This window comes from Sinohyriopsis cumingii, unplaced genomic scaffold, assembly GCF_028554795.1.
Source record: "Sinohyriopsis cumingii isolate HCF-2022 unplaced genomic scaffold, ASM2855479v2 utg000198l, whole genome shotgun sequence".
NCBI lineage: Eukaryota > Metazoa > Mollusca > Bivalvia > Unionida > Unionidae > Sinohyriopsis > Sinohyriopsis cumingii.
In genome coordinates this window covers 216,712-228,726 of record NW_028315875.1, presented here as the reverse complement: position 1 = coordinate 228,726, position 12,015 = coordinate 216,712, and the positions used below count along the sequence as shown (strand labels likewise).

At 35.7% G+C, this 12,015-nt stretch overlaps 1 protein-coding gene across 1 annotated transcript in view; it reads right to left on the bottom strand.

Moving 5' to 3' along the window:
- LOC149774550 (putative aminopeptidase W07G4.4) overlaps positions 1-7,730 on the bottom strand; it is a 65,374-nt gene extending 57,644 nt beyond the window's left edge. The window contains exons 1-2 of the mRNA XM_089945118.1: positions 7,603-7,730; positions 3,679-3,811 (exon numbers count right to left, since the gene is read on the bottom strand). Coding sequence (XP_089801244.1) covers positions 3,679-3,811; positions 7,603-7,619 — 150 coding nt within the window. The 5' untranslated portion in view covers positions 7,620-7,730. The remainder of the gene's footprint in view (positions 1-3,678; positions 3,812-7,602) is intronic.
- Between the last annotated feature and the right edge of the window lie 4,285 nt (positions 7,731-12,015).

Below are 12,015 nucleotides of genomic sequence, written 5' to 3'. Positions count from 1 at the left end.
ACAAGAGGCCCAAGTGAAAATAATACCACTCACCTGGCTTACATAATTTAGTAGCTGCCCATTTCAATAAACAGGCACAAGTACCAATAGTAGTACAAAAATAAAACCTACATAAACAATCTCCCAAATTTTATATTATGCAATTTTGCCTATTTATCAACAGTCTCATATAAATTATTTCCAAACTTAAATTCATAATTAATTTGCATTTTGTCAGGATCATAATCAAAGTCATGTGAAATCTTCGAAAGTGAAGTTAACAGATGAAACTTTAATTTGTGATTTACAGGTCACATTTCTTTCATGTGAACAAAACTTACGATTCACACGTGACCTATTTTCCAAGGCCATACTTTTTATCCTTGGTAAGAAAATCTAAAAGTGTTTCAGGATGAAAGCATACTGGGATAATATGAAATCCTATCATGGTGTCCTTGGACAAGGCACTTTTACACCAACTATCCTGGAACTATGTAACCTACTTGTGTTGCTGTGCTGTAAAACACTAAACACAATTTTTAAAAATTAATCTTTATTCTGAATGTGACAAATTAACACACGATGCACAGATCATCAGGGTCAAAATATATTTAGCTGTTCAAATTCTCAAATAATATTTTAAACTTTTATTTTGATTGTTTAACAATTAGCATATCTCCATTAACTGCTATTTCAATCAATCCAGTACACAAATTAAATCTTAACTGACTTTCAAAATTTACTGAATTACCTGAAATCATTTTTCATTTTGAGACTTTCAAATTAGTTTAAACAAACTGCAATCTCAGTGCAATAAGTAAAGATGTTGAGTATTTTCAGACAACATAACAAGTGCCAAGGAAATATATCTGAAACTTTACAAGCCAGAAGTAAGAACATAACCTATATATCTGTAAAAGTGCCAAGGTTTATATAAGTTTTTTGTGCAAGTCATGCTTGTTAGCTTTACTGAAATACTGGCAGGTTAATAATGCTGAAACTGTCATCATGTGTACTGTATGTGGAAATGGGAATAATTCTGTATGTGGAAATGGGGATCATAGTGTATGTGGAAATGGGGATCATACTGTATGTGGAAATGGGGATCATAGTGTATGTGGAAATGGGGATCATAGCGTATGTGGAAATGGGGATCATACTATATGTGGAAATGGGGATCATACTGTATGTGGAAATGGGGATCATACTGTATATGGAAATGGGGATCATACTATATGTGGAAATGGGATCATAGTCAAGTTATTTGTCCCTAAATCTGATAGGTATTGTTATCAAAATGTGGTACAACAAATCTATCAAGCATTTCGGTACAGCTTTGTTGTGGTTTCAAATCTCCTACATTTGGTGTTTTATGCCACTGCAATACAAGCAGGATATTTAGTGCTGAAGCATCTGAAGTATAGTTGCAAGTGCCTGCCTAAGGACACATTATGGTAGCTGACCCAGGCTGGTCCAGTTGTAGGATTTGAAGCCATACCCTTTCAGTCATGATTACAGCCTTCTAAGTATTGACTAACCGCAACTCTATGTGCTTTGGTACAGCTTCATCCTGGTTTCATATCTCCTATCATGTGTTTTGGTACAGATCTCATCACACATTTTGGTACAGCTCTCATATCACATGTACTGGTACAGCTCTCATATCACATGTTCTGTTACAGCTCTCGTATTACACAGTTTAGTACAGCTCTCCTATGACATGTTCTGGTACAGCTCTAATATCACATATTTTGGTATATTTTTGTTTTGATTTCAAATACTGTATATATACACCTTATATGTTGATCCAAGTTCATAGAACACTGACCATAATCTGTTATTGCAGAATGTGCTAGCAGATCAGGATTTATTTTGTCTGTTCTACTGAGTACTCCTAACAAACTGCACAGTGTCACAGAATAAGGCAAGAAATAACTTGGTTTTGCCTTAACACGATTTGACCATCTTTCTTTGTACATGCATACAACATTACCTAGGGTGAATAATTGTTTTCCAGGTAAGCGACTGCACTAGCATGTATCTTGTCGAAGATTACTTGTGATGAGAGGCATTAAAACCATGATATGCATGGGTATTTTACCCTGACTATTACTCACTCTCCTATGGATTTAAGGTAGATTCCATTACTAACCGACACTAGTCGTTTTGGATCTTGTCAAGGAGTGAACATTCTCCATTGTGTTCTCCAGCCATACGGGTAAGTGTTAAATTCATATTTTATTTGATATGTGAAGTTTATTCAGGTTTTAATGTCATAGCATGTAATGATGCATTTACTACTACACAGATCTGAAACATTGTGAACTTTGAATTACAAGTTGCTGTTAGAGTTTAAGTTATTAGCATATATCTAAAGAGTTTTCAGAACCCATTATTATGACCAGTTTGGTTTTATTGTAGCTGTTCAGGGTTGTGTATAGCTGTCGGAAGTTGTTCAGGGCTGTGTTGGGTTCGATCCCCAGCCGAGTCATACCAGAGACTTACAAAAATGGTACTAACAGCTGCCTCGTTTGGTGCTCAGCATTAAGAGGTTAGTGTTAGGACTGGTCGGCCTGGTGTCAGGATAATGTGACTGGGTGGGACATCATGCTACATGTCTGTGGCATGATGCCCCAGTGCTAGACATCACTATAAACTGCCACATTGCAAACATCGTAGCGATACAACTGAAAAATTGTTAAAGCTACATTAAAAATCAAATCACAAAATCACAACTCAGGGCTGTGTAGAGCTATCTGAAGTTGTTCAGGGCAGTTTAGGGCTGACTGGAGCTGTTTAGTGCTGCATGCTGTCTATACGTATGTGTATACATATGTCTGTACACGTGGTGGAGCCATGAATGTAGACGTAGCCAATGCAAGGGTGCTGTATGCTGCCTGTACGAATGTGTATATGTATGTCTGTACATGTGGTGGATCCATGAAGGGTGTGAGAGGCCGATAAAAGTGTGGGCAAACCCAAGGACTCGGTGAAATTGTGTGGTTCATCAGTTTATGAATCATACGACTGTACAAGTGTCAAGAGGCTTATGTTTGTTCCAACTGATGTTTCAGTTGAGTACATTTTCAACTGATTATGTGAAATCTCACTTACACTGCATAATACAGATTATGTGAATCTCACATGAATCATATTTTCGTTTTTCAATTTGTGACTGTTTGTGCATAGTGATTGGATCGATTGTATGTTGAGAGCGTGAGAAAATCATTGTATTTATAATATATATATACATTTTTATTAATTCATTTTATAAATTTCCATCGTCCATCACATTGTGTTTGCGCTATTCATTTGATCTAAATCCCACTCAGTTACAATTCTGTTACACACAGACCCAGGATATAAACCAGTACATAGTTTTCAACAGGTGTTCTTACCTTCCTGTAGTCTTCAACAAGTGTTCTTACCATCCCAAAGGGGGCACCGAGTGGTCTAAAGCGTTCTCCATCACAGATCACTGCCATCTCACCTCTGTCTGCATGAGTTCGAGCCTCGGCCAATGTGGATACGTGAGAAAGCTTGCCAGTAGCTTCTCATGGGTCGGTGGTTCTTTCCAGGGTTTTCCTCCAACATTAATACTGGCTGCCATGTATAGCCTATCTTGTGCTGAAAAATGGCATTAAATCCTATAACAACAACAACAACAATCTTCCCAAAGTCTTCAACATGTGTTCTTACCTTCCCATAGTCTTCAACAGGTTTTCTCAGACATTCTAAATTCCCCACAAGCTTTTCTGGTTTATCTGTAACAACCACAATGCCATCATACTGTGGATCCTTCACATCAAGGTTGGGTATCAACTCTGTCGGACTGAACATCAAACATACACAATTAATAGAGTCTTATCTTGTAATCTGCAGCAAGATATTGTCGCTAAAATTTGTGGTTGTCTCCCCTTTTATCAAAAACATATAATTCCTTGAAATAGTAGGTTGTTTTTTTTAATTAATATGATCTCTAATAGTAAATGATATTAATGAATTTAAAACAGCCAACTTAAATGGGGAAATATATAAGCAAGCATTTTGTCATGTTAATTTTAAAAAAACTTTGGAAATGTTGATGCTAATCAACCCTCATAAAAATGGCAAATGCCCTTTTTATTTTAGATTTTTAATAATATTTGTCTTCATGTTTTATTTTATATAAATGAACCTTTTAATTAATTTGAACACCTTTTGCTTTCATCTTTTTTAACATAGTTCTTATTTGGAATCCATTATCCTCCTGATTTATGATTGGCATGATGGAGCCACTGATATTCCGAGAAACTGTTAAACTCTAATGCATGCATTTGCACTGAGATTCATTAAACACTAATGCATGCATTTGCATTGAGATTCATTAAACACTAATGCATGCATTTGCACTGAGATTCATTAACAACTAATGCATGCATTTGCATTGAGATTCATTAACAACTTATGCATGCATTTGCATTGAGATTCATTAACAACTAATGCATGCATTTGCACTGAGATTCATTAAACACTAATGCATGCATTTGCACTGAGATTCATTAAACACTAATGCATGCATTTGCACTGAGATTCATTAACAACTAATGCATGCATTTGCATTGAGATTCATTAACAACTTATGCATGCATTTGCATTGAGATTCATTAACAACTAATGCATGCATTTGCATTGAGATTCATTAAACACTAATGCATGCATTTGCACTGAGATTCATTAAACACTAATGCATGCATTTGCACTGAGATTCATTACACACTAATGCATGCATTTGCATTGAGATTCATTAACAACTTATGCATGCATTTGCATTGAGATTCATTAACAACTAATGCATGCATTTGCACTGAGATTCATTAAACACTAATACATGTATTTGCACTGAGATTCATTAAACACTAATGCATGCATTTGCACTGAGATTCATTAAACACTAATGCATGCATTTGCACTGAGATTCATTACACACTAATGCATGCATTTGCATTGAGATTCATTAACAACTAATGCATGCATTTGCATTGAGATTCATTAACAACTAATGCATGCATTTGCATTGAGATTCATTAACAACTAATGCATGCATTTGCATTGAGATTCATTAACAACTAATGCATGCATTTGCATTGAGATTCATTAAATACTAATACATGCATTTGCATTTAGATTCATTAAACAACAATGCATGCATTTGCATTTAGATTCATTAAACACTAATGCATCCATTTGCATTGAGATTCATTAAACACTAATGCATGTATCTGCATTGAGATTCATTAAACACTAATGCATGTATTCATTTGCACTGAGCTTCATTAAACACTAATACATGCATTCATTCACACAAAGATTCATTAAACACTAATACATGCATTCATTCACACAAAGATTCATTAAACACTAATACATGCATTCACTCACACAGAGATTCATCAAACTTCAAATGATTTTGCTAACTGCCACAAAGTGCTGAATTCTGACTGTAATGATCTTAAACAAAATGGTCCAAGAAATCAAGGAACAAAAACTTCTGAACCATGCATCCACTGATCTCGTTCCCATCTACAGCAGTGATGACACAGAGATGAAACATTCCTCTAAGTAAATCACCTACAATTCCAAACTTATACAAAGTCTATTTCAGCTTCAGAGTTTCAAATTTATAATCTGCAGAATAATTATTTTTTAATGTTTATTAAGGAAAAAGTTTAAAGGATAAGCTTTCAATTTGTCTAATAATATTACTGAGGAATAGAATTTGTCCAGTAAATTTTCTGCGGATGAAACTGACAAACATTTGTAACATAAAGGTAGACATATCACAGACAGCATTAGCTGTATTGGCTGTGATGCAAATTTAAGAGATTTACATCTTGTAATAATGTTCTTGAGACATGTTCTTCACTGGGTCACTTGCAGGTATAACGGCACCAACTGCACAAGTCCAGGTGGGTGGAGCTTAAGATGTAGGGAACATTGCATTCAAAACACTAGCTGTGATTGGTGCATTATGTAAGAGTTGTACTTTATGTTAGGCTGAGAAAAAAAAAGTTGAACCTCTTGGCAAGATGTGAGATTATTATGTTAATTCCTATCTAGATCATATTTTGTATTTTTTATGACTTTTTTTAAAAATGTGGTACACATGTCTGAAAATGTGACTGTTGTGACTAGATAACTCTTACCCCTGCCTAGTTCCAGCAGAGTTATTTCTATAAATAAAATGAAGTACCTGGTTTTGTCCTTGTCAAATTGACAATCTAACATTGTTCTCTATGACAGTGTGTGCCATGCATGCTGAGGTATGATAGAAAGTATATTTATTTCACAAAACATTAGCATTGAGGTCTATGGAAAAACAATTGGTACCATGATACCTGCAGGGAGGTGTATGTTTGTTTACATTTTAAATTTTTGGAACTGTTCCAGAAGAAAATAAAGTTAAGTGTCTGTGATTAGGATTTTTAACGTAGCTTTTAACAATTTTTCAGTCATATCTGCAGCGTGGCAGTTTATAGTGATGTCAAGCACTGGGGCATCATGCCACAAACATGTAGCATAATGTCCCACCCAGTCACATTATCCTGCCACCAGACTGACCAGTCCTAACACTAACCTCTTAATGCTGAGCGCCAAGACCTCCCTCTTCCAAGGTGGACGCTCTAACCACTAGGCCACAAAATAAAGTGAAGAAACAGCACAATATTGTTTGTGTATATATATATATATATATATATATATATATATATATATATATATATATATATATATATATATATCCATATGTTGTAGGCAAAACGATGTAATTATCTTGTGGTTTCTCCACTCGTTTCCCATAAGATAAAATATATCAGGTAGTAATGTAGGGAAAGAAAATGTCCTATATACATTTTGTTTACAGTAGTTATTTATTACTGGCCTTGGGTAATGTACATGACTGTAGACGCCTATTACGAAAGTTCGAAGTACATGCTATCTACCATGTCGAGACCGTGTGTCACAGTGTGATACAATAAAAGCCTTCCTTCAGCCCCCCCCCCCCCCCCCCGCGAGCGCCCGAGTTCCTTTCCGGTAATCTATATCATGATCCGCCCACAGGAATTAATGCAGAATTAAAACAAATCGATGGATCTCAGTATAGAATGACCGTCAGCAATTAATACAGTATCGGAACCTATCCAACCTTTTTTTTTTTTTTCATTTCGCTGATAATATGTTCACCCGATTCTTAGTAACTTCATATCGTTTGTGTTTTCGTATTAGATCTACCTGCAAAAAGAAACTAGAAAGTCAACTAGCACTGGTTCCAATTATGTGAATCAAAATCGAATAAAAACTATGCGGATGAATCTGAATAGAAAAACACGCCTCTGCTGCCGTCTATTAATTTCAGTTTAATGTGGGTAGATGCCAAGGTTTCCTATATAAGGGATATCATCAAATCCAACCAGCTATACATGGCAAAATATCCGACTGGTACTACCTAAGCAAAGGACTTTAACTAATACCAACAGTAAAGGCCACAGTCATAGCGTAATATCACAGGTGGATAACAATGAGGTGGTTGTATACAATTTAAAATTAAATTTCAATTTCAATTACAATATTAAAATGCACACTTACATTGGAGTTGCCATCATGTGCACGTTACAGAGTACAGTCGTATCATATGAATCGAGCCCAACCTCCTTCTATGTTAAATCTGGTAACGGGTCAGGAAAGACCGGTACGGAAAATGCCCGAGTTAAAAAGGACCGGTCCAGAAAGGCCAGTAACGGATCAGAAAGGACCTGGACAGATAAGGCCAGGGTTACAAAGGACCGTTTAAAATATTGAATAATAATAATAATAATAATAGAAGAAGGCAGCTTTTCTACAGTACCCATATATTTTCACTTCTAAGTCAATTACATTTTTACATATATTGCTAAAGCACTGAGCTGCAAAAACTGAAGCACTGGTAAGTGAGAATTAACACCTAGACAAAAATAAAGCACGGATAGCAAACATCAGACCTTTACCGATTACTTAGATTGTAGTACCCATATTAGGAAAAAATCAGCGATCTCATTGTACTTTTCACACTTCCTTTACCTGTTTTCTGTCTCAGATTTAGTTAATATGTTAGGAAACTTTGACAATTACAATTAAGACGCAAATACAAGTCTCTACAATCACAATCCTTTTCCGTGCCTCCAGTCTCAACAGACGAATTTAACAGTTTTTGTAACGATTACTGAGACACTCCTTACTGAACTACCAGGCAATTATCTCTAAACTGCCTATGGGACGAGAAAACATCTACCCCCCATAAGGTATATGCGCATGAGTGGCAACAAATAATAAGATAATTACAACATGCAATACCTATATAAACGGCAATGTCTTTACTGCCAATCACTGATTCAGGCGGTTAGGGATTTATTTCTATGCTAATGTTATTACAATCTATTTATTTTAATTTTAGCATTGTTTTACTAAATTACCTGCTGTGTCAACGACACACAATTAAGTTTTTGGTAGTTACTGTCTCATCTTGTTTCACCATAATCTGTTTTCCACACCCGTCTTTCAATTTATTACGACTTATTAAAAAAAAAAAAGACCAGCAATCCGTATAATGGCGTATGTTAACTATATTCATCGTAGTCGGGAAGTTAGGCCACGATAGCGTGCAATTGCTTATGACGTGTGTGGGTTTGGCAACATCGCACGTGCAACACTGGTAAGTACGCTTTTAAATATATTCATAAAGTTTAATATTAATAAGAAGATGCTTAAACTATAAAGATAACATACAATATTGCCACCAATATCAATCATATTTGATAACATATATGCGTTTTACCCTTAGAATTGGTTACAGTCAGCCATATTATGTGAAACAATCGTAATGCTTAGAACACACGCTTATGCTTTAACTTCATATATATATATATATATATATATATATATATATATATATATATATATATATATATATATATATATATATATATATATATATATATATATATATATATATATATATATAATTTACATGTGTGAACATATTCATATTCACTTCTATGTGGCATAACTTCAACTGGAAATTGGGGAGCACAAGCAAACATATTTATTATCCTTACCTTCTCGACATATTCTCGAAGTGACAAGTCATACAATGAAACATATTAAGATGGCGGTGCAGGTCATTGAAAATAAAATTATCAATGAGACTTTTGCCCATTGCTGACTATTACAACACAGGGCAAAAAAATTACGAAACAGTTCTTTAGTTAAGAAAATTCTCTTTATTTAAGACAATTCTCTGGTAATGATGGCAATATTTAACTTCACGTGTTCCATTAAATTTTGCATGCATATTTTGGCCTTTTAATGTTTTAATTATACTGCTTACAGAATATGAATCGAAAGTATATATCTAAGAAGATTGTATAATAAACTATTTATTCTAGGAATATTCTTGCTCGCGTACAGGGAGGCTGTTAATAATCAAGTGGAAATCAGTTTTACATGTAGGCCATGCTGATAATTGAATCAGGTATGATATAAAGCAACTCAAATATAAGAAATCATTTTTACCACGTAGGTGAAGACAAAGGCGAGCCGATGAATCCAACTTTGTTGTATATATAAACAAGGAAAAATATAGATGATTAATTTCCCATAAAACTCACGGCGGTTAACCAGAAATGCTGTTGACAAGTCGTAACACTATTTTGTTCATGATGAGCGTTTCTCGAAGCAACTTTTGCGTTTAACAAATATACTTTAATCATTTACAACAGGTTCCTGTGACCACAGCTGTATCAGATGAAAACCAAGACGAACCAGTAGACCCGCCCTTTTTGGAGTTAAGTGTAAGTGTTTAAACTTCATAAGGTGGTGCGAGGAATGGATGCTTTTATTGACACTTGTAAACATATAGTTGTTTCATAAAATTCACGATGGTTATCTAGAAATGGAGCTGTCATCTTTAATTTAAAAGTGCCCTAATTTGCCATTTGGCGATATTTTAGGGGTGGGGGTGGAGTGAAGAGCACGGATACAACCAGCATCAACCATCAACCTACTTTAAGCGAGTAGCAAATTTTCTCACATGCAAAGTTTCATCATGTTACATTATATTGTGATTATTCTATAAAAATGTTGGTTATAATAATGTATACAAATTTACAATGTTTTTGTTGTTGTATGTATATTGGATCTTGGAGTTCCTTAGAAGTATAGCAGTAGTGAAGTGGGGCACTTTGGAGACAATGGGAATTAGCATTAAAAACCATCCTGGGTCACTTTAGCGACAATGGGAAATTTAACATTACGAAAACCCCTGGGTCACTTTAGCGACAATGGGAAATTAACATGGGAATATATTTCGGGTCTGTTGAGCGACAAGGGAAACTGAACATGGGAGAAAAAAAAAGAAATTCTAGGGGTAAGGGGAAATTGAACATGAGATTTTTTTTGTTGTTTTTTCTTTTAAAATAAAAAAATATAAAAAAGGGGTAGGCAATTGAAAGTCTATCTCTTTTCGAGAGATGTGGGTGGCCCTGAAAAGGGCCTTTGGGTTTATGTTAATATGCCCTTAACATAAAGGGCATCTGCAACATCTTCTTCGTCTTAGGCTTCGTCTAATGGTAGGTCCATAGACTAAAACTCTTTTGAGGCATCCTTGCCTCTCCACGTAAATCCTACGTATCCATAGGCTTGTGGCGGTCCTATGGACAACTGTCCACTCGGATCGGACATACATTGGTATGTCCGTCCTGAACATCATCGTTGACACAAGCGTAGAAGATTGCACATCGGTCCACATGTTGAGGCGCCGAAAACAAGTGAAGGAATGCAGTGAACTGCACTTATTTATAGTGAGAGAAAGGATTGAAACGATTGAGTTTGTTGACCAATCCAAACACGCGTTAAAAAATTCAGTCAGCCCGTATCCAATCCGAAGAGAGCAGTCTGTGACGTCACGTGGTCTATATAGATTCGCTAGCGCCTGTGCGCAGTCAATTCATGCGACAGTTATTCAACATGACGGAAACTCAGAAAACGATAAATTGGGGTGCACCAGCAGTGGAGACCACCCAAGGGAACCCGGACTTACTTTCAGAAGAGGTGAATTGGGATTTTGTGGATTTTCTTACCTCGCAAGAATTTGTTCCGGTACCTTCTCCTTCATTACCACACGTGGAGAATTTTAGACAGAGACAGAAAGAAGAATTGGAGAAATTTATACAACAGCAAAAGGAAGCGGACCAAGCTTTTCTTCTACAGCAACAACAGCAAGAAGAAGAGGTAAGAAAAAACAACAACAAGAAGAAGCAGCAGCAAAGAAACAAGGGTGTGAAAATCAAACGGTCACGGTACTGTTAGACATTTTAGCGGAGTTAAGAAGTCTGAAACAAATGTATCAGACTTCTTTATTACGACCGAAGAGAATACGACCTTCCCGAGCTAAACACTCCAACCCTGTGACTAAGCCTACCGTGCCACCCTTAGTGATTTCAACCAAATCATCATCATCATCATCAACAGTACGCAGTCCAGAAGTAGGCCTTGGCCGTGGCAAAGGCTTAAGACAGTTAAAGTTGATTGCTTAAACTCACCCCTACACCAAAAAAGGCCCTTTTCAGGGCCATCCACGTCTCTCGAAAAGAGATAGACTTTCAATTGCCAAAACCTCAAAAAAAAAAAAAAATGTGTGAGTGTACGTTCTTATTTTAAAATCAAAACTCAAAGACACTTACCTTTTTATACCTAATTTATTCTTTTATAAATATTTACAATCCAATTCACAATTCACAACAGAGCACTTTAAAAAGTTCATAGACTTCATCTTGTCTCACTGTTTAGTCTCTTTGTTTTTTTAATTTCTTCACCGTCACAGTCTTTTCCTCCTCTTCCTCCTCACTTTCTTCCCTTCTTCTTTTCTTCTCCTGTTTCTTTTTCTTCACCTGTCTGCTTTCTTCCACCTCTTCTTCTTCCTCTGAAGAATCCCTCTTTTCTTCTGAATCCTCTTGTTTCTTTTTT